The 26722-nt window shown below is 40.5% G+C and overlaps 1 protein-coding gene across 1 annotated transcript; it reads left to right on the top strand.

Moving 5' to 3' along the window:
- Positions 1–1098: 1098 nt before the first annotated feature.
- On the top strand, positions 1099–25785 carry tnfrsfa (tumor necrosis factor receptor superfamily, member a). The gene is made up of 10 exons (XM_035184850.2): positions 1099–1398; positions 12859–13030; positions 15070–15201; positions 20641–20752; positions 21048–21181; positions 21282–21386; positions 21475–21521; positions 22129–22407; positions 22517–22553; positions 23340–25785. Exons 1-10 carry the CDS (start codon positions 1366–1368, stop codon positions 23639–23641), a joined length of 1353 nt encoding a protein of 450 aa, XP_035040741.2. The 5' UTR covers positions 1099–1365; the 3' UTR covers positions 23642–25785.
- The last annotated feature ends 937 nt before the right edge of the window (positions 25786–26722 follow it).

The raw sequence follows: 26722 nt of genomic DNA, 5'->3' as shown, positions 1-26722 counted from the left end.
CACCAATCTAAAAACTCATCTTTTTAAACAGCATATTCAGTTTGATTGTCTTCCATTTACCTTTTTGTTTATTTTATGTATTTTATTGATGTTTTGATGCGTTGTTTTTTCTTGTTGTGTTTTTATCGCTGCCATGTAAGGTGACTTTGAGTGCTCTGAAAGGCAAATAACTAATTTTATTTATAGGAGTATTATTATTATTATTATTATTAATAATACAGAAATTCCGCCATCTTTAATCAAATATTTATACAGATATTTTTTATTTTTTAAAGATTTAAGTTAGGTTTTTCATTATGTGTTCATATGCTTTTTAATATAAAATCTGTTAATTTAGTGTAACAATTAACTAAATGTTTGTTTGCGGCTGTTTTTAAGGTGTAGTATTTAATCGTGGCTATTTGCTTGTTTTTATTGGATGTCATGTTTTGATTAGAGCTTGACACCACCACATTGAGGCTTGATATTTTACAGTTTAACATAAAATATCAAAAATAACTATAAATACATAGATTAAATACAAATATGAACAAATATATATTAGTTAAATATGTATATGTCTTTAAGTAAAGAAACATATTTTCATCGTAAAAAAAAATATGAATATAATGCACTTTTTCATTGTTTATTCTGTAAAATAAGTTTTCATATCTGCAGAGATGGGCAAACATATGCTTTGATACCAATATGTTTATGAAAGACTATATTGGTTTGGCTCTGATTTTAATTATGGGATAATTACTTGTTTATTTTTTTATCGGCCAAAGTCTTTTGTAAAGTTAGTTTGGAGACTTTTTCATTCAAGTGTTTTCAGTAGCATGACCTGCAGCATTCTTTATTTATATGTCAGAGTCTGTATTATTAAACAAAACATACAGTAGGTATAGTTGCTGTAGTCGACCACAGCATTATGGAATAGGCTACCCTCAAATGAATAAGAAAAAGCTCTCGGAATAATTGTAGTTAGGTAAAAAAAAATACCTGGAAAGTATCTAAAAGTATTTAAAATATTGTATTTTAGCGCAGTACAACGCTGCTTATTTCTTTGGTTCCAAAGGGAGCCCGTTGATTGGCTGCGGGGCGGCCTGACGTCAGTGGAGCTGGAGGTGGAGAAATGCTCACTTGTGTGTGGGACTGTGTGTCTGGCTGGTCCCGCGAAAGCGCAGTGAAAGTTTGGCGTGAGAGCAGAGGAACTCATGGAAGAGGCCGGATGAAGGACAGTTTGAAAGCGGGACTCGCGCGGCTGCTTTCTTCTTCGCTGTAGCGCTTCTTTTTTCATTTTCTCTTTTGCCAGACTCGTTCAGGCTGTGGCGGCTTTTCAACGCGAGGTCCGCGGGGATTGAGACTCATCTCGAAGCTTCCAAGATGAACTTGGATCCGGTGCTCGGGAAACTTTCTGTAAGTAAACACGACGAGCAGCTCTTTGCTATACTCGACTATTTTCAATGTATATGAGTCTGTGTCACTTATTGAAGCTCCATTAATGGTCAAAATATGCTGGAAACTCCGCGGGTCCTCTCGTCGTGTGCGCGCTCCGTGCGCGGCAGCGGCACAGTTCACTTACTAGTTTATTAGTAATTTTCAAGTCACACACACCACAGTCCTGATAATGCTGTGGAAACATGGAGGTACACACACACACACACACACACACACACACACACACACACAGCCGTGTCTCCATGACTTCAGAGGACATTACACTGACTTTCAGTGATTTCCTGGAGACTTATTCTCACCCTAACCAGAGTTTCTACTTGCCTAACCCTAATTAATACCAAAACTAGCCTTAACCATAGGTATTACCTGCCTAACCTTAACTGAAACCTAACCTTAATTACAGTTTCTACTTGTCTAACCTTACCCAGAGTTTCTACTTGACTAACCCTAACCCTATACCAAACCTTAATCTAACCTTAACCAGAGTGTCTACTTGACTAACCCTAACCCTATACCAAACTTTAATCTAACCTTAACCATACTTACTATTTGCGTAACCCTAAACTTAACCTTAACCTTAACCATATTTACTATTTGCCTAACCCTAAACTTAATCTAAACTTTACCTTAAAACATGTCTTGACCCTAAAATGTAATTATTCCCATAATGTGACTGTGTTTAGGTCCCTGCAGCATATTTAATACCTTGACCAAACACACACACACACACACACTTTGACTGATTTGTGGGCAGGCTGTGCTGTGACACGGGAGCTGAAATCACGACCAGGCCTGTGAACTTTAGCGAGTAGATGAAACAAGCCTGTTCATTGTCCCCAGTGGAAGACACACACACACGCACGCACACAGGAAGACAACACTGTGTTTGTTGTTGCGGTGGTTTGTTGTTGACTGAAGTTGGTTATTTCTGTCCAGGAGCGGCGCTCACCTGAAGTACATTGGCTCCTGCCTCTGCTCTCTTGTGCTCAGTACAGTACATGTGCTGTATCATTCACTCAGCCCCCTCCTCCTCCTCCTCCCCCCACCCCACCATTAATGCCACCATCTGTGTTGGACATCATGTGGTCATAATGTGCAGACATTGAGCGTATGATGGCTCTCCGTCTGTCACAGCGGATGTAGCCGGGCCCTTATAGGCACTATTAATAGTGCGGCGCAGCTCCGGCCTGCATGTGGAGTGCACTTCTGCTCCGAAACAGACTTAAATCCCACTGTGCGCGCAGTGTGAGAACCACGGGGTTTTGCGACATGTCTGAGGCCGTAATCAGTTTGACCCCTGAAAAGCCAAGAAATCAACTTGCCAGTTAGTCAATTAAAGCCACCGTCTCGCAAAAGTTTTTCCATGCAAGATTATTCCACTCTGGAGCCTTCACAGAGACGTCTTTTCATTCCTCTGCTGTTGTTTTTTCCAGCTGCACAGCACCAAAGCCTGACACCAGAAACACTGTAAGCTCGCTGTAAGGCCTCGAAGTGTGACTATTTATTAATAGTCTTCTGGTTAATAAAAAAAACTTAGGATAGACTCTCACTTCCCTTAAGACACTTCCTTTACTGGTTGACATAGTTTGAGAAAAGATGCAGAAAAAGAATCAGGGTTCTTAATGATGCAACAAAGGAAGTTCTGCTTTTTTTCATAGATGGTGAGTGTCGTCATCAAACTGTAAGTTCATCGATATTTCATCACACAGGACATGTGATGAAATACCATTATACAGTTATTACTGTAGCTCTGCTCACTGTAAATACTGCAGTTAAAGTAGATATAACCTCTGCCGGTGTGCCCTGGAGCATTAGTGTTTGCTTTCTGCGTTGTCGGAACTGTGTTTTAAGTCATGCAGTGTTCCATTACTGAAATCAGATTTACTTCTCCGGGTGGCAAAGTCAATGTTTATCTCCTCTGTAAACCACAGTACATTCTGGAGGCCTCGCCAGCAGGCCCTGTTGCTAAGGGACTACCAGGAAAACTTCACCCCCCCCACCCCCCACCCCCATCACCGCCACCCCTCTCCCCCTTTGCCCCTCTCTCTAATCCCCCAACCCCCCTCAAATTGCCTTGAGTGTACGTGCCTGGCCGTCCAGTAAACTTCCTGTCTAGAGTACACAGATATGCCGATATTAATGGCATCAGTTTACTTCTTAGAATTGTCATGCCCATGCAAATGTACACTAGATTACTATCTGTGATTGCAGTTTACTGTGGGTCTGGGTGTGGGTTCACACAGGAAATATTCCCCCCTCTCTCTGTGGACAACACAGACGAGGGCAGGACTGACATCTGGGACAAGCTGAGGCCAAACTGTGTCGCTGGGGACACAGTGACAGTAGTTGTCAACAAATGGGCCACTCTGTAGCTTTCCCTGAAACTGTAACCGCTGCTCTGACCATGTGAACGGTTTACAGCCGAGCCTGTGGCTTAGAGAAGCTACGGTACACTGAGTGATGCAATGCAGTGCAACTCACTCACTGTCAGACACCAGGTGCTTGTTTGCCTTTTTTTTTATTTGCATGACCCTTTCCTCCTTTACAGGATGAACAAAATAACAGTTTTTTTTAAATGCGGGTAAACCCACAAAATAAAGGCGACTGACCTCGTTCCCACTACCAGTGGAAGAGTTAGCTTTTTCTGTTGTTTCCACCAGATGGGCCACGAACGTGCCTAAAACTGAGAAGCTTTCTCACTTCACCTTGCCAGTGTTGCGTTTTACATGAATCGAAGAGGAAAAAAATCACTGTTGCACGTTGTTCCCCATATGTAATAACGTGCCAAGTCCCGGAAGTTCAACAAGCATCACTACGTTGCGCAGAGAAAGGGCATTATTAGTGTCTAGAGCGTCAAAATAAAGAAGACGAAGTGAGCCTGTTCACCACGGTGTCACGTTTCCATCAAAGTCGATTGGAGCCAGAGCCGATAAAAGCCTGTGTCCACTTCAGAGTCATTTGACCCGGGAGTGAATCTATTACCATTTCAGACAAAAGCTAGATGTAAGTGAGTATTTGGTTTTATTTTACCAAAAAGGGTTATAGTTTCCACTCAACTTTTTACAGGAAAGCATTACTGATTACTTATTGCGTAACCTGTTGCAGCTTTTGTCGTCATCAAGGTGAATAACTCTGCAGTTATCAAAGGCCTACTGACTCATTCAGGGAGTGCCACCTGGTCAGGTGCTGTGTACTCATATAAGGCATACCAATGGAGGCAAGTCAGAGCTCACGTGAATGGTCCGTCTAGAGATAAGTAGGGATTTACTGCAAGTCAGACAGTGACCCTGGCACTGATTTTTATGAGGAGGTACTCCTTTGTATTGTTAGACATGTGAGCAGAGGGGGTTTAACTCAATGTAATGTTCACATATTTTGTATTTCTCACTGTAGTTGTTCCTCTCGTGGGACAAATCAAGTTGAACTCACTTAACTCATGTCATCAGGAATTTGCAAACAACTGTATCACACACGCGCAGCTCTGCCATGTGTTCAGAATCATGTGATAGGTCAGATCACATGAGTCACAGGTATACAGTTCTCTTTGATGACATTAAACCAGAGTTAGACACTGGTTGCCCAAGGGTACAAAACTACTCTCAACTTTGTTTTTTTTATTTCTCTTGAACTCATTTCTGTTTTGACTCTACCACTTTACAAAAGTTTAAGACGCAGGCGTAATGCTTACTGGGAGGACTGTGTTGTCAGAGAGTGATTTGTAGATATGAGAATAAAGCCCGGGGTCGCTATTTAACTCCAATGTTTAGAGCTTAATTCATTGTTGTTAATAGACTTTGATTATCAATTTATAATTTTATTTATTTATTATGAAAAAAAAATCCAATTATTCTTTGATCCCAGAAAATCCAACACAAGGATTATCTTGCTTTTTTCTCCCTCACAAAACTGGGATTTAATGTCTCTGTAAAATGTGCCCTGGTTTGTCAGGAAGTGGGACGATTTTGTAACTATTGTAGGACATTGACGATACAAAATGATTGATTAATCCCCAAAATGTAATTATTTATGAATGTATTAAAATGCCATCATGCTGTGTCACTGCAGCAAATGTGGGGATTTCAGCAATCGATTAGTCAATTAGCAAAATTACCAATAACTTTAATAATCAATTCATGGATTCAAATATTTTTCATGCAGAAAATATCAAATAGTCGTGCTTGGCGCTCCTCAATAGTCACGACTTACAAATTTTTCTTGTGTAATGTGATCACAAACTAAATATCTTTGGTTTTGACTGTTAACAAAACAAACATTTTTTATGGCATATCCATGAATTTTCTTGAATCTTAAACTATTCAGTGGATTATTTACCTCTGCAAAGGAGGTTATGTTTTCACTCCTGTCCTGTTTGTTTGTTTGTTTGTTGGTTGGTTGGTTTGATTTTAGGCCAGATCACACAAAAGCAACTGGAACTATCACCATGAAACTTGGTGGAAGGATGTGGTGTGTCAGGGAAGAACCCATTAAATGTTGATGTCGATCCAGATCAGGGGGGTGTTTCATGAATATTTTCCCCTTTAACATTGTGAGACAGGACATTTTCAACATTTTCATTGATTTCTGAGAATGATTCATGGATCTTGATGGAAACAAATCAGGCATGTTTTATTATTACATGTGACATTATCTATGAGCATGTGCAATTTGGTGCGCATCCAATCGTAAAACCGGATCTATTGAATTTAAATATGGTTTCATTATGGCCCACTGTTGGGCCATGGTGGAAGTAGGGACTGCCATTTCAGTTGATAATGAAGAACTTTCTTAGTTACCGACCTCCTTTCAGACTTGGCAAGTCTAAGCATCTTAAAAAAGTAAAAATGGCTGTGTAGGATGCTCTGACATTTAGGATCACCTCAGAATTATGAACAAAAGACCAGACATAAGGTGTAAGACATAAGGTTTGGATCAGCGTTCTATCCTTTAACTTCCTGCTCTCCTGGATAAATGACCAGAACATAACAGCAGTGGTGAGGCTCAGACACAAACTCAACCTTTGTCCAGAGAATGGACATCTGTTTAGAAAGACATAAATCCAACTTAAATTCCAGCTATTGATGGTCCTTGTTGACCTGCTTCACCAGTCACATATTCCACATTTTTTCTTGGGATGTGTTTATAAAGAAGGCTATGAACTGCCTGCGCGTCACATACTTTTTTCCACTTTTACACAAAGACAAGCTTTAATGGAGCTAATGTGATTGTCTCTAGAGTGAGCGGATGGATTCCTGCACATACTTGAATCTATTAGTCACCCTTTCTTGCTCTTTTCATTCTCTCCCTCCTGGAGTTGTCTTGTGAGTCGCCACTCTGCCTCTCCGTGAAGGGCCTAATCAGAATTTGAAAAGCCTAAGTTAAAAGCCTCCCTGCACGCAAATCTCGAAATTCCATCTTTGAATGTTGCTGACGTTCAAATTCAATGTCCTTGCTTATCCCTCAATAGCATACCATGTGAGTCACAATTGTGGTGTGTACAGGCGTGAGCAAGCTACCCTTAGAAACCACAGAGACCACCTCGACTGCACAGTGTGCGTCATGCTGCACCTGTTTACAACTCTTCAAGCTTTCACACTTTCAGCTGGCCTCTCTCTTTCACTCATCAAAACAACAAACCAACGTCATGGTATCTGTCATTTCACCAACTTGTGGTTGACAGGGGGACTGAAATTCATTCAAACTGTCATCACTGCAGATTGTTTTTGTTGTTTCTCTTTTTGCTCTGGTATGAAGGTGAATGTTACCTAACCTGCTTGTGACACACCGTTACGCTCGTCTTATTCGGCGAAGCATACCTCCCGAGGAAACTCAAGAATTTGTGTCGTGGAGCGGCTGCTTCCTCGAGTTATAAATATCCAGCCTAGCGGATATGTTGTGGGTCTAATCGGGTGCTGGGCCTGCTCTGAGGCCGGCTGCTGTGGAGGGAACAGTTTGGAGCTGAACCCTGCATGAAGCCTCTGTATTGTCTCAAGCTTCCTGTGCTCCCTGAGAGGAGGGGGCTGCCGCTTTTCACACGCTCCCACACATACACTGTATGTGTGATTGTGTACTCTATTGTATGTGTGTATGTAACCAGTACGGATTTCACACTGTTAGTACTTTCTTCTCTGACTATTTCAAGCTGGCACTGGGTGTTATTCTCTTCATTTTGTTTCATCCAGCTTTATAATGATGAATTTACCCAAGATTGGCTGAATTCTGGATTTAGCTTGTAGCAAGTGTCAGACTTCTCTCACTTGACATGAGCTGGGCTGTACTTGTCTTCATCATCTGACACAAAATGTCAGTGTAATTTATCACGAAAGAAGAGTCACGCCTGGGCACCTCCCCGTGCTCTCAGCGAAGGCCAGGATTTATCTGCAAATCAGAGCTCGCAGTGCATTCACTGTCCTCTCTGTCCTGTCAAGGTCAGCGCAGAGAATCAGAGTAATGCCACTGCTTATTGAATTTAGTGTCGTTTAGGACAAATTGTACTTGATCCGTCATCTTGACATGCTGGTGTTAGCCAAACTTGGACATTGTTCTTCACTGTTAAACTAATTACAGAGGACAACTGTTGTTGTATTGCATTTCTGTTCCGTTTGGTATCGCGCTGTAAACCTCTGATAAATATTTAGTTTCATTATTTGAGTTTCCTCAGGTTAAAGAGCCATATGAATACTTCGTAGCTACATAGATTGGAACATTGAGAAGTTTAAAGTACTTCATGGTGAATAACATAAACAAAGCTATTTTTTTTCCTTAAAAGACAAAGCAGAAATCATGGAATTGACTGTAATTGATTTAAATGATTAATTATCAATTATTGGATTAGTTGATCAACACAAGAAATAATCTGCTCCTGCTCCAAGTAATATTGTTAACAGAATAATTAGGAGTTTTGGAAAACTTATGATGGCTCTAGTAAGTTGTGGAAGTTGCAGCCCTGCATATGCCTACAGCACAACACATGACATTAGATAGTATTTATTCAGTTAGATAAGACAATTAGAGAATTAATCGCAACGAAAAAACAAAGCGGGAGAAAATATTGGGACATAGTTCAACAACGAGAGAGGACTTGATTTGTGAGATTTTTCCACAAACTCCGACATTAAATGAACTTCTCAGTCGTGGCAGCTGTAACACAGACGCTGTACTGTCTCTACTTTTGAGGTGGAGGAGGGTTTCTCTCTCTCTCTTTTGTGGCAGCGGGAGGCCATGGTATTTGATAAAGACGTGACTTGGGGTGAGGTCAGAGGAAGGCACATGTCGCTGGCATTTGAACTGAAGTAAACGTTTCATGTTAAAGTCATTTATGATGCATTGCAAATCAGCAGCTGCAGTGAAACATGTTCTGAGCTACAGTGCTGATATATCATCAGGGGAAAATGGCTAAATTGTTTAGTGTAGCCTGAAAATGAAAATAGTAATGGTCACTTATCTGTGTTGGTTTACGTGTTTGTGGACTCAGACACAGCTGCTGACCATCTTTAATCCGATAGACTGATTAAGTTGTTAGATCACTGGGCACTTTAGGTTAAATTAAAAAACTGGATTAAATTGATTGCATAAACTACAAAGTGGCAATTTCAGCTTTTTAACTGGTTCTGTAGTCTGCATGAGTGAGTTGAGAAAAGTCATGTGAATACGTCAAAACTGTACGTGAGAGGTTTTTTGATATTCTGAATCAAAATTTCTCAATAGCTCTTTTCTCGCTGTTTTCTTGTCTGGGAGTGTGGCTGTATAATATCGTAACTGTCACTAGTCAACAACAGTTGATGGAAGAAAAAGATCAGCTAATAAGAAAAGCATGATACAAAGAATCAGGTCCCACTCCGGATACAGGAGCATAATGTGGTGCATCATGTCTGTCCTTATCAGTCGGCTATGATTGAAATCATCTGTCCAATATGAAATGAAGAATCTCCCTTGGTTCATTTGCGTGTGTCTGTGTCTTGTGTTGTGTGCGAGAGTTCATTGCATTTTCTGTTTCTGCCCTTTTTTTGAATTTCTCTATAATGGAGGTCAGTGTAATTTCCTCTGGAATATGGAGTGATCACAGCCCCCTTAAATGGCCCACTGATAACCTGGGTCAACTGAGAGGATGTCCTGTCAGTTAGTCACAAATGCATTCTCAGTGTACACGGCATTCTGTGCCAAGGCCGTTCATCCATTTGGAAGAACGTGGGGTGTTTATAGAGGAAGTGGAGGGAAGCTACTGTTGTCAGAAAAACAGGAGGTCTCTCATTATTTTATTGTGACTTTTATTAGTTTAACTTGCATCCACACAAGCACAGTACTAACCCATCATACATGCAGACTGAAAGCGTGACAATGGGACACTGTTCCTCCAAATGATCTGCAGTCCGGCCCACTCATTGTACAGAGGATGGAGAAAGGCTGTGAAGTGGAACCACTTCAGCCGAGGTTTGGACCGTTTCCAGGAATTGTGGGTTTGGAGGGCTTTCTACACTGAGGTTACGGTCACTCAGTCTTCCTCCGCGCTCGGTTATAGAGGTAAAACTAAGCCACATTGTGGCTGCCCATAGCGTTTATGTATACAGAGCACTTGTGCCCATGTAGTCTAGAAGCCTTAGGATATTAGTGTGAACACATGTTGAAGGCCTTGTTCGTTTTCCCTGAGTCCAAACGGTCTGTGTCTGAAAAAATACCACAAACCAGGATTCCCGCTGACAAAGTTGACCATGTTTATTACAAAATAAAAGCTGGAAGCTTGTTTTGGATTGTCATATTAGCACATAGAGAGTAGAATCTCTGCTGTCACATAAAAAATCTCCTAAACCATCAGCATAACTCACAAAATGTATTTTTCACTTTTCAATCTAAAACTTATTTAAAGGAGGTTAGTTTTTTTTTCTGCGTTTGTAAGTTATTTGGTTTGTTGATTGGTTGGTTTGCAGGAATATGCAAAAACTACTCGCTGGGCCATCCCAAGGAGGAAGCTGTTCATTTTCTGTGCGGATCGAGTTTTCTTTTTTTCTCTTTAAAGCTGCGAGATAAGGCATTTTTCCCAATTTTAGTTGTTTTCTCAGAGAACAATTAATGTATGTTGATGAAAAAAATACAATATAAATTAAGGGGTATTTATAATATATAAATTGGGGGCAATTTGGTTCAGATCCAAATTAAAATTTGGATCTGGTGAATTGAAATGTGGTGTCATGAGTGCACTTTAGTGCCTTGGATGAGGCATGCATTCTACTGAGTGCATGTTGGTCAATAGAAAAGTAAGAAAATGAATCATCAATTATTTTGACTATCAATTAATCCTTTAAATAATTTTTATAAGATCCAAGCATTACTTCATGCTCGTCTCTGTTTTACATCAATGTAAACCGAATATCTTTGGGTTTTTGGACTGTTAGCTGGAAAAAACAAGACATTTGAATGCATCGTCATGAACTTGTGATGGACACGATTCACCATTTTCTTACAGTTTAAAGAACAAAACAGCAAATAGCTTCATCTGGGAAATGATTGTCAGATGAACCTGTATTAAAACAATTCACAGTTGCAGCTGTATTTCCCTTTTATAAAACACAACTGTGTCGCACTGTGCACCACTGTGCACCATCCTTGAACTGTGGAGCATAGCAGGTTAGCTACCGGGATTGGATACACCTGGGAATGTTTTAAATAACGGGCCCCGAAACGGACAAAGATGTGAAATGATGTAATCCCCGTGCCGTCTGTGCATGTTCACTGTCAAAGAGACACTTGAGTTTTGACTTCTGATTGGCTGTAGTGATTTAGTAGCTTCTCACACCTGGATAAAAATATTTTTTGGGGGCACCGATTGAAATTTAACTTTCTCCTTCTGCTCTGCGGAGGTGTAGGATTACCTTCAATGCAGCAGCTCATTCTTTCCCGCTTGTCTTCCCCCCCCATCTTTCTTTCCACTGCTACATGTGCTTATATACGCATTTTTCTCTCTTTGCCTTTTCACACGGCCTTCCACTTCGCTTCCCCAGTTCCATGTCCCTCTACTCCCCCACCCCACCAGCAGTCACACACACAGTGTATTCAAGTCTAAAGACTCACCCTGTGTCATGCAAGCTGTTATCCCTCTCCCCCCCCCATCCTCTCCTCTCCCATCCTCTCTCATTTTATCTCCCTCCCCCTTTCCGTCTCTCTTCTGCCTCCCCACTCCCCAGAATGTTTGGATAGATCTAAATGGTGTGATTGTGACTGCTCTGCCGGTTGTCTGCCCCTCCACGTCTGCCTTTTAGCGTCTTTGGAAAGTCTGACGTGAGCAGAGTGAAGGGAAAAGGCAGAGAGTGAGAGCGAGAGAGAGGGGAAAGTTCCTTTGAGCAACAAGGCATGGCGGCCCTCCAGAGAGCCCAGTCTAGCGTCAGGAGCTGGTCTCGGCCCCAGCCTGTCCCTCTTTTCTCTACGTCTGTCTCTGTGCTCTCCAGCCTTTCTTCCCCTCATTCTCCCACACGGTCTTTTTAAGACTCTGTATTCCCACTAGAACATCCCATCTTCAGCCCGTTGTCTACATTGTCTCACTTTTTTATTGACCCTCCTCCGTCTCTTTCTCCCTCTCAACCTGGCCCGCTCCACCCTAACCTGTTTCTTTCTCTCCTGGTCTGCTAAAGGTGGGGAGAGGGGGGAGAGAGAGACAAAACCTCCAGATCTAGGCCTCTCATTTACCCAGGAGGTGTCGCGTTGCGTTTGAGGCGCTTCGTAGCGGTGTCGCATGTCGCGGCATTCAAAGAGCCGGGGTTTAAGAATGTGGGTCATTTGAAGTAGAGGCACTAAAGTGTGTTGTTTGCCAATGAATGGGGCCTTCTCACATTGACATGGTGAAAAGCGTGTGAATAAACACCAGCGCCCGGGGGCCACACTAAAGTGTTCGGCCATATTCTTCTCAGTACCCCACCTACACAGGCCTGTTATTATCTGCTACATGAATGGGGTTTCTGGAATCCCATTTGATATGGGCACCGTGCTGGTGTTAGCTGAGATACCTTATCAAAAACCTTTTCTGGTACACCCACAATGGAGGAAGCAGACTCTTTTACTTTTAAGAAAACTAGATCATGAAATAATTAAGTTAGGCTGCCTGTTGCACTGCAGGTAGTTGGTGTGTAGCTCTGGATTATGCACACACAGGATTGTTTTGCCTCCAGTTCTGACCAGCTGCATGTCTCCCGTAATTGCTTTCCCACGGCAGATGTTCAGATCAGATGGTTCACATTAAGCCGTAGATTGCTCACACAAGGTTTCCTATGAAGATAGATTCTCCTCTTTGCTGTCCTTTATCTAATGAGTCTGGGTGGGTGAGTCTGTATAATGTGGATACACATGATAAAGCAAAGTTTTTGTCTTTTTTTCCCCCCTTCCCTTCTTTTCTTGTCCACCTCCCTGTTTTTCACCCTGACCTTGATGATTCAGGTGTTGGTGACAGCGCTCCTCAGTGCTGGGCTGGTGTGTCACTCAGCGGACCTTCCGGCATCGCAGTGGTCCGGCGAAGAATACAGAAACCTCACGCTGCGACAACACAGAACCTGCGTGGAGAACGAGCAGTACCACCACCAGACACTCTGCTGCCTCAACTGCCATGCAGGTGAGGAGGAACACATTGTGTACAATGTACAATCACCCTTCAGCTGTGATGGGATCACGCCGGTCGACCCATGACCACTCGGATTATTACATTATTACATGAGTGCTCAGTCCACACGGAATGAACCAAACCCACCTTCAAACTCAGCCTTCAGATCTCGACTACACTTCTGGAAAGTTTGATGTTAGTGTGGCGATGCAATCTGACAGACAAACACACCAACACACTAGGGTTGGGCAATTGAACAAATATATCCTCTATCTGCGATTGGCTGAGTTTTTTTTTTTTCATCCATTCAACTATCTAAATAAACCTACGAACTGGCATTTATTATTTATTATTATTATTATTTATATATATATTATTATATATATTAATTTATATATTGTATAATTATCTGCACTCACACGTAAACACAACGTCATCGGACCATACTTGCATTTGCCGATAATGGCGTGAGCCTCTGCGCATAAGTGCATATACTGCCAATTGGCTGTTGTTGGGCCGACTTGGTCGATAAAATAAAGTGGAAATAATACAAGCCCCACTACCATGGCTGGTAAGATCAAACTTGTTTCTTGCACCTTAAAGCATTGATCTGTGTCTTCTAATATAAAAGAGCTGACATTAACCAAAGCAAACCCATAACCTGAACTGTATCATAAACCAGTTTTGCAACCATTCTTTTCCTGGTGTGGAAAGAATGTGCGATGTCCAGGAGCTGCTCCATCCCAAACTCATTAAAGCAGAGTGAAGCATCAAGTGAAGGGAAAAAAACAGGAAACCTGAGGTTATTCTTAAGTCCTGACGGAGTTTTTCAATGTACCAAATATCTTTATTTATTATGTAAATAATTTGGTAAAGCCGTTAACTTATTTAGTCAAGATGCAATTACTGCATGCTGCTGCTAGGCTAATGCAATTATTGAATTTACCATTATGAATACTGAGAAATCCTGTTTTTTATTGAATCAACTCAGGTTTTGTATTTCAGTTTTTTTCCTTTTAAACGAAACTTCATACAGACACATTCAGCAGTCGTAAATCCCCAATGTTATTAACTAATATGTCATTTCTAAAACACATGCTCCTTTATTGAATAATGTCTGCATGAACACATTTATTAACAGTTTAAAACCTTGTGTTTACTTTCATCACATTGTTTTGTGTCTCTTTGACTTTACAGATTCAGTGAAAGTGTAACTACTTTAATCAACTTCATTTCTTATAGTGAAAAGCTGAGGCCTCATCAGTGTCCACAGAGACAAAAGTACAAAATAATATTTAAACAATTAAAAGTTATTATTATTATTAGAATTAATGGATATGAACATATAAAACAGAGCAGTGTGTGTGTGAGACGTTGGAATTCTGTTTTCTTGCATTCTTGCCAGTTGGTCAGTTTTGACACATGTTTAAAAACCACTGTGACAACTTAATGGAATTAAATGTGTTTGCTTCTGTTCGTCACTATGATCTTTTATTTAATCAGGCCTAATGTTTTTGGCCTGGATGAACTTTGAAAATCAGTTTTTACTCTGAACCAAACAATTTGACCAGTACCAACATTTCTGGGCCTTTCAAACTTTACCGAATATTCACTGCGCTCAACCTAAGACGTCTTTGCAGCCATTTTGTTGTTGTTGTTATTTTTCATGTGTGCATCAGATAAATCCTGAAAACACATGAGAATCAATTAGTTTTATTCCCAGCATGCATGAACTCAGTATAGAAATTCAAAGTGTGACAATCGACCATTGGAGGAGGTCAAAGTGCTGTGTTGCTCAGTAAATTGGTTTCCTTACCTCCAGTCACCAAGAAATGTGGACGTCTTCCTGGAAAATCTCATGTCAAACTGTTAATAAATTTAAGCAAAGATAACACTTTACTCTCGTAAATGTCAAGCTGCATGTCCTGCCCCAACATCCTGTTTCAGCAGGAAATGCATCACATTGGTGACGTCAGGATGTGGCCATACAAATGAGTGTAACCATTAATCACCTGAGTTGTCGTCTGAGTGATCTCTTGTTTTGTTTCCAGGAACCTATGTGCAGAAGGCCTGTGAGAGAGATCAAGAGCAAGGGACGTGTCTTCCCTGTGAGCACGGACAGACGTACACGGAGCACTCCAACGGGATGAACCGCTGTCTGCCGTGCACCCACTGCCGTTTAGGTAACTCTTCATCTTGACTCTGGTTTTTCATATGATCATGTAAAAGTTTGATTGAGAGTTAATATACTATCTAGTTTGTTTTTTTACAACCTGGTCTTTTTTCGTTTTTTTCTTATAGCAAATCTCCATTGTTCTCCAATAAGTTGATTTAAAAGTCTAATCCCCTGAGAAACCACATTTAAATCTCCTATATCTGGATTTTGATTTTGATTTGCACCAGATTACACACACTCCCCTAAATATGCCTTATTTTTTTACTCTAAATTAGAGATGTTCCGATCCTGAAACTAGCATTCGAAATGCCTCCGATACTGCAAAAAGTGCTGGGTCAGGCATCTGCAGTACACAAATACATGTACCAATCAGATACCACATTTTCAAAGAACATTAGTTTCACCCAGTTAAAACAAACTAAAAATGTCCTCAGAAATAATTTCTTCTTCACTGCTCTAATACAGCAGTTGCACTGAACTGCCACTGGCAAGTACATCTTTTTTAGAGTGGCGAAGAACAAGCTATTTCTAGTGCTGTCATGTGAGTTAGAGTTAAAATGTCATCAATTTGGTAATATTTAACGCATTCCCACAAGTCAAACAGCAACGCGTATCGTATGCAAGACTTCAGTTTTGAGGGTTGGCAATATTGTTGTCAGTTACAATATGAGCAATCTCATAATGTGTTTGAAAAGGGTTTAACCTGACTAACATTCCAAGACCCAAAGAGGCTCAATTAAAGGTTCAGTGTGTAAGATTTAGGTGAAAGGGATCTATTGGCAGAAATTTTATATATAATAACCCTAGTGATGTTTTCAATAGTGTGTTTCATCTAAATTGTACGAATTGTTGTTTTCTCTACCCTAGAATGGGCCGTTTATGTTTAAATACTTTATATTTACATCTGGTGCGGATCCTCTCTTTTTTTTTTTTACAGTAGCTCAGTCTGGACAAACTAAACACCTTTTGAGTTTTTATGACAACTGGAGGCTACCACAGGCTCCCCTTCATGTTGGTAGGGGAGGGTGAGGTGAGGGGGTATTCAGCTGAAACATGCAGCTTCACCACTAGATATCACTAAATTTGCACTGAACCTTTAACCTTTTCAGCAATGTGGAAAACCTTAAAATATTCACATCTTAGAAGCGGGAACAAGTAAATATTTGCCATCTTGTCTGACATGTTTGTTTTATTATTTGTCTATGGACAGCTACAGTTAGTTTATCATGTCAGGTTGAGCCAGGAAATGGCTTTGTCATATCTGAATGCGGAAAATAAGTGCAAGGTTTAAAAAAAAAAAAAGAAGAATGAAAACAACACTGAACTAAATTTAAAAACCGTACATAAAAGTAGTTTCCTGTAATCCAACTTGTCAAAAATATTATATTGCTTTGGAAAGTTAACACCTTACTGTCTGCGCCCCCTGCCTTTCACATGCACTTATGAAAATGTGATTTTCTGATGTTACAGGGAGTAGTAGGGCGTGTCTTTGTTGTTTTGTTCCATACACTGAATGTGAGCATGTTACCTGTCTCGGGAGACTTGCTTGTGTGTGTGTCTGCCCTACCTGGGTGAACTGGGTGTGGCTGTGTCCCATTGTCTCCCACACTGGGCGTCTTTGTGTCCAATGAAAGGCTGCAGCTACAGAAAAGAGACTAGTGTTACATAGGGTGTGTTTTGTGCTCATTCATTGCACTTTTTAAAATAGAGCTTTGTGTGTTTTTTGCTCTAATTTAAACGTATTTGCAACATAAAAACAGGTTAAAAATGAAAGGGAACACACCAAAGGAAACTTGGCGTGAAACAAACTGTGCTGTTACCGGTGAACTTCCTTTTATGAAATATCTTACATTGACGAGGCTACTGTTGATTGGATGAATCTTGTCTGGTGTCAGATGCAGCAGGTTTACGGTCTCTTTAAAGCATTGCCTGAAGCTGCTTTCAGACATGCACTCCGGAGGTTCTCCTGAAATTATCCACAGGAGCTGAATGTGAGAACACGAATGTCCGAGTCAGTTGTTGCGGTCATTCTCCAGAGATTTTCCTTCCAGCTCCCTCATATAAACTGCAGAGAAGTTGATGTGAGAATACAGCAGGATTATAACCAGAGAATTCCGCAAGGGGGCGAGTTAATGAGATTTCTAACACATGACGGACACAAAACTGAAAAATACTAAAATAATTTAAATATCTCTGAATGAAAAAGAGGAGACATACATGTAGAAGACACAGATGAAGAGGTCAACTTGGAAAGACAACGAGTTTCGAAACCTTTTGGTGGTAAGGGCTGACACTGTTGTCAATGGTCAATTATATAACTATTGTTCTAAAAGTGAAATAGAATCTTGTAAAAAGACTACTATGCTACTCTCGAGATACTCGGCACACCTACTTCCAACAAGATTTTCCGAACGAATCTGACCCAGAAAATCTGCTCTGTTATTCATATGTAACGGCTAACTCCGGGAAGTGTCTAGACCTGATTGGGCGGACGTTCTCCAGAGTTAATGTTGTGGAAAATATTTCTTTCACTTGTATTAGTGATTTGGTTTTCAATCAGAACATTCTATTATTGACTTTAGCTTCTGATTAAACAAGCTGTATTAATGGCTTAGATAAGACAGGAAGTACACAGAAAAATGTGTTAATGTTCAATTTGGACTAAAGGGACGCTTCACTTCCTCATCGTCTCCGCCCACAACATCCAGACTTGTACAAAGCACCTACCAATGTGATAAAATAACAGAATCAAGAAAGTATAGTGTTTTCTTCAAACACCAGCTGCCTCCTGGTAGCTCAATATCGACTTGTTGCCAACTGGTTTATTATGTTAAATGGAGGTTTGCTTTTACCCTGACTCACATCCTTTTTAAGGCTTTGTTGCTCACTTCCGTGTGTTACATTGCAGTCAACGCCGAGCATGAATATGTAACTGTCCTACAATAGCACTTTCCTCAGGCACCAGTCACAGTGTGTGTCCAACACGGCATATCTCAGATTGAAATGAGCTTCTGTAGCGCAGCGTGAAGGGAGCCGAGAGTGCTGCGGTGTCAACAGTGTGTAAAATGGCTCCACTGGGGTGAAAAACAACAACAACTTGATTTCTATTCGACTGAATTACCAAAATGATTAACAAGGTCCGCTTTGTTTAACTACTTTTAATTTGCCTCTGTGTGCAAATTCTCTTCTAAGACATTTTTTCTTGCAAGGACCATTTGTTTTAGAAATCAATAGCATCATTGTAAGATATTTTCAGAAGTTCGATCGATGAGCATTTTTCAAATGTTTATATCTGATATTTTCACTTTTAATCAGCAGTTATTTGTTATGGCCCAATATTTGGGTGATATATCTGAGATGCTGGTCATGCTGCAGGCTGGGCGTTTATCTAATGGCTAACTGTTATGTAAGAAATGTGATTGTCCCACCAGAGTGTTTACACCCTGTCTTTTGGAACAAATAAGACAAGCCCCACGGGAAATAGTTTTGTTGGAAAATAGTAATTTGATTGGGATTATTATGTCATTAATATAATAACAACCAAACCCATTGTCCCTGTTGGCATGATAACTTTCTAGACTCGGTAATAGTCTTCACTGAGGCTTCAAAACAAAAACATAATTAGCTGATTTATTGAAAATTAATTTCATTTGAGACAATCATTTACTACCTAAAGAACACACTATAAGCTTAGTTGTGTATATAATAATGCTCCTTGCTTGCCAGCCCAATATTTGTATTAACTCATTAAAACCAACCCTGGGCATGTGCTCGGCCTGAAGGTTTTAACGTCATAACTCTTCTGGTTTGTGACAATTATCCATCTTGACAAAGTTGCGCCGAAATTCCCCTTTCAGACGGCACATCTCATCTGAACACATTCACAGCCATGATGCATCACATGACCTGAATACTGTGAGCTGATTTGGTGAACCATGAATGGTGCCGTCGTCAGTCGGACTAACCTTAGATTTTTTCGGGTATATCCGACAAATTGCAAACAAATATGGATGACGCAGCTCTACCTCCTCCCAATGTACCAAAATCAAGTTAAAACATTCCAGATACGGTGCGGCGGTCTTGCGCTTTTGACGTCAGTAAGTCTGCGCAGTTATGACTGTGGTGTGGAGGTCCCGCCGATACACATGCTTGACCAATCATGAGTTGGTCTCAGCCGTCCATTAGCCCAAATAACTAATTAAAACCAAACTATGATATATATACACAAGAAAATCACTTTGGAGAGACACAATACTTTAACTGAAACTCTTTGTGGTTATTGAGAACATTTATCTTAACGAAATATTCAACCTCAGACTTACACAGAGATTAAAAAATGTATGTCTCCCCATAAAATACACACATCTTTTCCATTTCATCAACAGAATGCTTTACAACTCCTCATTAATTCCCAGATGAAGGAAATAAAGTGTTTACGGACAGATTACTGAGCGTGAACTTTGAATCTTTGGCAAAGTTATTCTCAGCATGTAGCAAAGTTGACGTAACACATCCAGGTTAATTTCGTCATATATTCTCATTAGTAATCAATATGTGAAAAGCTTCTTGACAGAGTTTTTAACTTACTATAAACTTTGTAACTGAGAATGCTCATGTTTTGCTACCAAATGCACCTAATGCTGAAATCTTCCCTTAATTGGCGAGCATAAACCTCAGGTTTCTATAAAAGGTTGACCTGTGGAGGTGGACTGCTGGCTTGTGATTAATTTTGATTGTGTCTGGCTACTGTCTTTGAGAGCTCAATTTAATAAATGAACCCTGCCAGATACCCCTCACTCATTATGCTATTAAAATGAGGAGAAATTCAGGAAGACAAAATTGGATCTTTTTTTTTTTTTTCAAACGATACCTCTTAACTGCAAACTGCCTCCAAATGAGCTTAAAGTCCACCATGTTCTCTCCTATTCAACACTATGTGATTGGTCTTGGGTTTAATAAATGTGATTATTAAACACTATCCTCGCTTCTCAAAGTGAGATGAAGTTGTGAACTCCTCACTCACTCACTCTAGGTTGGACATTTCATTTGTACGTCTCTTGAACTCTTCTCATAGAATTGGATGTGATAACAGATGTGTGTGGAACACTGCTTTACATTTTACTGTGTAGGGGGAAATGCAGGGGCTGGTATGTTGTGGTTGAAAGTCGGCTCTCTGTCAGTGTTACTGCTCCTTAAAGCACATAATGCCCTCTGTGTATCTATGTATCAGTCGCTTAAGAAAATCATTTCATCAAATCACATGGCTCCATATCTGTCTGTGTACTTTTTAGTACACATTTTTAGAGTGGCCTTTTGTTTGTCTTTGTAGAGATCTATTTAAATCTGATTAGATTTACATCCCTGGCCCTCCCTCTTATGATATTTATTTACGACATGTCTGCTGTTTCACAACTTTCTCACACAACTTTCTCAACTATATTCACAGATCAGACTGTAACGGCGTCGTGCACAACAACAACAGACACCAAGTGCCAGTGCAAACAGGGGACCTTCTGTGTGCCAGAGCAGGCCTGTGAAGTCTGCAAACGTTGTGTCAAGTACGTCTGGTTTACTTCTCTTTAAGATACTTTTTTTTTTTAGTAATGACTTAAAGGGGAACTGATTTTGCACAACAAAGTTTGTTTTCAGGTCTTGGGAGTTACTAATACATGTGTGAAAGAGATGATAAAAAGGGAGCTGGAAGTTTGATAAAGTGATAAATGCTGGTTCGGGCTGAAAGTACAAGCTTATATCCCCCAGCAGAATTAAAATCAGAAGAACCAAAGGTCGTGCTGCATTTTGAATGTTTTAACTATCACTTGAAAAGTATTAATTCGTTGTACAAACTTGCAGGTGTAAACCAGGGGAGGAGGAGGTGAGGAAGTGCACCCCCTTTTCGAACACAGGGTGTCGAAAACGGGATCCGTCCCCAACCAGAACCTCCACAGCCCTTCCCTCTCCGACCCCTTCCACCACAGCCGAAACAGGTGACTTCACAGTTTCATGCTGCTTTTCTCCTACTAAAAATTGTAGATTGGTGTGTCTAAAATTGAATTGTACTGATTCATTTTCTTTTTCTTTTTTCAGTGGTTCCTTTAATATCTTATATTTTCTTGGCCATCATCCTGATATTGTTGATTGGACTGGCTGTGTGGTGGTTCGTGATCAAGCAACGTTCATGTGAATTACCATGTGAGTTGACATCATGTACTGTACCTCTGTGATGCAGTTTCTCTTAATAAGGATGAGTCCCTAATGCTATGTTTCTTCTTTCAAACAGGCACAAAGAGCCATTGTGAATCCAGTGAAATTGTGAAGATTCCCATTGTAAGTTAACTTACTTCACAATGTTTACCTCTTTTTGATTGTTGTTGTTCTTGTGTGCCAGCAGTCACTATCGGGGAAGTTGCTGTTCATTTTTTATTTTATGCTAACAACACCCAGCGCTAAGCTAAGCTCCAAGTCAAGAAAATGCCCTCGTCACCTTCCGTATCAATTATTGCAACTCTCTTCTTCTCTGGTCTTCCTTCTCGAGCTTCTCCGTAAAATGTCATCGCCCCAGAACGCAGCTGCCGGGATCACCACCAGAACCCCTCCCATAGAACACATCACCCCTGTCCTCCATTAAACACACCGGTTCCCTGTCAAACATTGCTTTGACCTTCTCCTGTCTGTTTATCCTCTATGGGGTCTTCAGCTGTGAAGCCCATAGTCTCCCACAAGATATACGTCACATTGACCTTTCCCCACCTACCTCCTGACTTGAAACGCACCTTTTTAGACCTCCTTATTGTGTGTGATCATGCCCTGAATGATGTCTTGTTTTTTTGATGTCATGATACATTTTTGTTATTATCATTATTATTGTTTGTAGTATTATTAATTAGCTGACATAATCTAGATACTATATGTTCATCCTCTTTCTACCATGCAGGACGAGAGTGGAGCCACAGCAGAGGAGCGGCAGAATAATCAGAATGCAGGTCTGGAGGGTGAGGAGTCCCGTCCGGAGTCTCGGCCCCTGCTGCAGGAGACCCAGGTCGGGATAACCAAGTCGTCTCCGCCGGAGGACGAGGACCGGGGACTAGGGGACAGCCTCCCTAACACAACCAGCTCGTCTCAAACCAGCCTGTCCGCCCTGCCCACAGCGGCTTCCTCTGGCAGCACTCCACACCAGAGCCCCCTTGCCTTCAGACTGCCCCCTGCAGACATGGTGAGGGGAGAAGATAAGAAGCACCAGAAAGATTCAGTTCCTTTCTGTTCAAGTCTGATATTTCATTTTCACATGTTCACCAATTTATATTTGGATTTTCTCGTTATAGGACGATCCTCTGCGACATCAACTAGTGCCACTACAAGGTAAGATTCCTGCTGGCGGAGAGGGGGGGGGCATTTCCACTTCCAGAGCCATTTCTTATTTTTGTGTTGTTCTTTGCTATTGAAGCTATTTTTCGTGGCACTTGATTTGCCCCAAAAGGCGGCTCACTGTTCACAGAAAACCACACAGTTTATTGCAGTTCATGTCAGTCCACAGGGAAGTCAAATAAACAGTATCTCCTCAAGATCTCACATTAGCTGCTTGATAGATTAATAATCTCATGACGGTCAGGCCATATCCTTCAGGGGTTTGGAGCATGCAGTGTTTTTTGCCGTTGTTTTTTTCTCATGCTAAATTAGACAAGACATGGCTTAACAGATTTGTTTGATCCTTTCGAATATTTTTTTTTAACACATCCCCGGAAGGGAAATGTACTGAAATGTACCGATTGTTTCCAAATTCGTATATAGAGACAATGCGCGCTCTGTTGCCACATTCGTTTTTATAAGTTTAACAATCCACTATAGGTCCATTGTAAGAAAATGCATATGGATAACATTTCAAAATGTCTTTCTTTTAAAATTCATGGTAATTATTATGGCATTTGAAAACTTTTGGTTTTAATTTGTTTTAATTTTATTCATTTTTACTTTAGTCTTTGCCTCTTATGTGGCCAATGTCCTTTTAGTCAACTGCCTTGGCTGGTTTAAAAACATTTTTGGTTTTACTTCTTGTTAAGATTTTTGTACCATGCTATATGAATAAAGTTTACTATTATTATTATTATTCTCACAATTAACTTTCTCTGTTTATCTCTGTTTTTAAAGGGTCAGAAAAATCCCTGAGGAAGAGCTTTGATTTGTTTGACGAGCACCTGGACGTGGGGATCCACAACAAGTTCTTCCGATCGATCGGAGTCAGCGACAACAGCATTCGGATCGCGGAAAACAGCCCCCCCGGGGACAAAGTTTATGAACTACTGAAGATCTGGATGCAGAGGCAGGGACTCAAAGCCGACATCAACGACCTGCTAGACGCTCTGCTAACCATGGGCCAGCGGCGCTCGGCAGAGAGCATCGCCAACATGGCGCTGCAGAGAGGCTACTATAAGCACGCAGACACGCCCTGAAGGCAGACGCAACAGGGGACATTTAATACAAGACTAAATAAAAAGCACACAGACGCTGTCGGTGGACGTTGTGTCTCACGAACAGGCTTACCTCTTTGTGGCGGCCCGGCCATGTATTCAGAAGCCAGTAGTTTTAAAAAGAAAAAAAAACACAAAAAGGGGAAGGTCGAGTCATACTGATGAGCACTCTGAGGATGTCGAGGATCTGCCAAACACCGACGTGTTATAATGAACACGGAGAAGAAGGAGGTTTGTGCTAATAGCTAACCCAGCAACCCAAACAGAAAAAGAGCAGGGGAAAAAAACCTGAAGGCGTCAACTTCCAACCGCTGCGTGTTTCCAGACTGTTACGAAGCAGCACGCAGCCAAATACTGAAAGTCTCTGGGTGTTTGTGTGTGTGTGTGTGTGTGTGTGTGTGTGTGTGTGTGTGTGTGTGTGTGTGTGTGTGTGTGTGTGTGTCGCTCTTCTGGTCCCCCACCCAGATCACAGCACACGACCTGGAGACAAGCATATACACTGGTTTGTAGAAGTGGCATTAACTACGTCACTTATACTGTGCCTCACTGATGCACTGACCTCTGGCACATGTAGGATTAAAACTACAATAATGCTATGTTTTTTTTTTTGTTTGTTTGTTGTGTCTACAAGCATTTTGTCCGTTTATTCTGCCAACAGTTAATGTGCAGTCTTGCTAATCATAAAACTTACCTCTTCAATGCCTTTTGATGATCTAAATATACTTCGGTCACATTTTTCTATAATTATGATTCATTCATAGAGCATAGTGATTCATAAATCTTCGTACAACCACGTCACATTGTAGAAACCTCTTCGTCCGGCCTTTTACGTGTTCAGTGTTACTACTCATACATAACGTTGGAGAAGGAATTTCACAAAGGCTGTCTCTGTTAGAGCAACTTTCGACAGTTTAAAAAAATGTTTCCATGATATTTTCAAGTAAGTTACAAAACTTCAGAGGTCGCTTTTATTTATTGATATATTTATTGTATTGAATAATAACTATCTTTTATTATTTATACCATTGCCAAAAGCGACCCTGGAAAACAAGCACACTGTCTGTTTATGTTGTTATGATGTCTAGCTACAGGGCAAAAATGACTGACATCACATTTTTTCAAGATGTGACTGATATTTTGTTCGAACTCCCGTTTCTCGTTGATTTGTCAATATTGCGTGTGCCATAACCCTCACGAATGACTTTCCATTCACAGCACGTGCACAACAGTGTGGAATCTTACTTGATGCTGAAGAGTAGAACGTGTCAAATTTGAAGGGTTGAAATGACGGCGGGTTGAGTCCAGCTGTCGTTAGTTTAACCGTCTGACCGAATAGTCCGACCACACGTCAGCGGTGACTCGAGGTGCAGGTACGGATTGTTTAGACTCAGAGGAAGATGAAGGAAAACTTTTCTGGATTCAATAAGAAGCTCAAATGTGTCCCCCGATTCTGTCCAGTGTACATAAGAATGTCTGAAGAGCGTTGAATCCTCACTGAAATCATATGTACACATTTATTTACATATGCACAGGCTCTATCAACCCAAATGAATATAGTGAGGTATGAAGTTATTGAAGAAATGCGAACCAGAGTGGGTGCAGCTCAGGTTGTGACAGCTGAAACCAGTTTTTCTGCCGTCTCGTGTATAAAGAGTTACAGAGTTATATATTGTTGCTGCAGAGTGATTCTACAGTGCTGGCACTGCCATCTATTGACAGACAATGAAAATACAGCCTGCATCAATTTCTATAGGGACCCTACACACGCTGCTTCCTCACCTAACGTTCTCACTTCCAGCTTCTTTTTTAACTCCTCCATTTTTCCTCTTTTAAATTCCTCTCAGCCTTTTGGAAGTAGCATGGCAGTGAATAGGCTTCAGCGCATGTTCGAGTGAGTGTATGTCTCTTTTTTTTACATATATACTCTGTGTTTTTTACATATTTCATTGCAAGTCCTGAGTTGTTCAATCAACATCCCTCGTGTAACAACTTTCTGTCCAGCCATTTAAAATCATGTCCTCACCCTTAGTTATTGTTTGCTTGTCATGGATTTCAGATTTACTTTATGCAAATATGACAAAAAGCTGTTTTTAATGTCAATTTCAAATAAATGTTTTGTACAGATACTTCTGTGTGAAGTGACTGATGTTTTCATTGTTCTTGTACACTGGAGAAAATTAAAAGTATCAAGCATTAATCAAGTATTTTGAATTTGAACCATTGCTCTGCCAGATTGTGAAATTCTTAAACATTTTTATTTATTTTTGAAACATACAACTTATTAAAATAAGAGGATCACAAATTATATACATCTTTCGACTTCATAATCTTAGTATTGACAGAATTATCTGAGATGAGGAGAGCTATAATCTTTATACATATGTTACATTTAATATTACATGAGCCTATAGTTAATAAAAGAACCCCACATGTCTAATCATGGTAGCTGCCCGTTATGAAAGGGTTAGAAGAGTAATCATGGTACGTAAACTGTTTACGGTCAATTCTACATAATGCTACATAGATAGCTTTCCAAAGCCCATTGATATCTTGATAGTTACAATACTTAATCGTGTATCCATAGCTTCATTTAAATTGTACGGAGTAAATTCTGCTGTGAAACCAAAGAGATGCTGAAAAATTGTTTTGGTTGATTTCTTAGACAATGATTTATTGATCTTAATGCAATCGGGCATTTTTAGAAAACTGATATGTATTAACAAATTTATGAATTTGGTGCAGATTCAGATAAAAGTCTGGATGTAGTTGATTGAAATGTGGTTTTATAAAAGGACTGTTGAGTCGTGACGCTACTATGCGCTCTCTGCCAAGGTCAAGGAGGTTGTGTTTGTTTGTTTGGATTACGCAACAAAGAGCTGAACTGATTTGTACCAAAGGGTTATGGGCCAGGGAAACTATTCCATCTCAATTTCTCAGGAAATCATTTATGGATATCGGTGTAAAAACAATTGTTGAGAATTACGTTTTAGGAGCTAGACATACATATAGGATTGGCCATGGTGGACGTACAGCATGTGCCTTTGATTTCCCCTGCAGTTATCA

The sequence above is a fragment of the Hippoglossus stenolepis genome, chromosome 18, assembly GCF_022539355.2.
Source record: "Hippoglossus stenolepis isolate QCI-W04-F060 chromosome 18, HSTE1.2, whole genome shotgun sequence".
Classification (NCBI taxonomy): domain Eukaryota; kingdom Metazoa; phylum Chordata; class Actinopteri; order Pleuronectiformes; family Pleuronectidae; genus Hippoglossus; species Hippoglossus stenolepis.
Note: the sequence above shows the minus strand (reverse complement) of the source record. Positions and strands in the feature narration are given on the sequence as shown.

Excerpts from the sequence above, each read along its gene's own strand:
- tnfrsfa (XM_035184850.2), top strand. The coding sequence starts at position 1,366 with ATGAACTTGGATCCGGTGCTCGGGAAACTTTCT. Across the intron at positions 20,753-21,047 it reads GTCTGCAAACGTTGTGTCAA|GTGTAAACCAGGGGAGGAGG; the intron begins GTACGTCTGGTT and ends ACAAACTTGCAG. Across the intron at positions 21,522-22,128 it reads AAATTGTGAAGATTCCCATT|GACGAGAGTGGAGCCACAGC; the intron begins GTAAGTTAACTT and ends TCTACCATGCAG.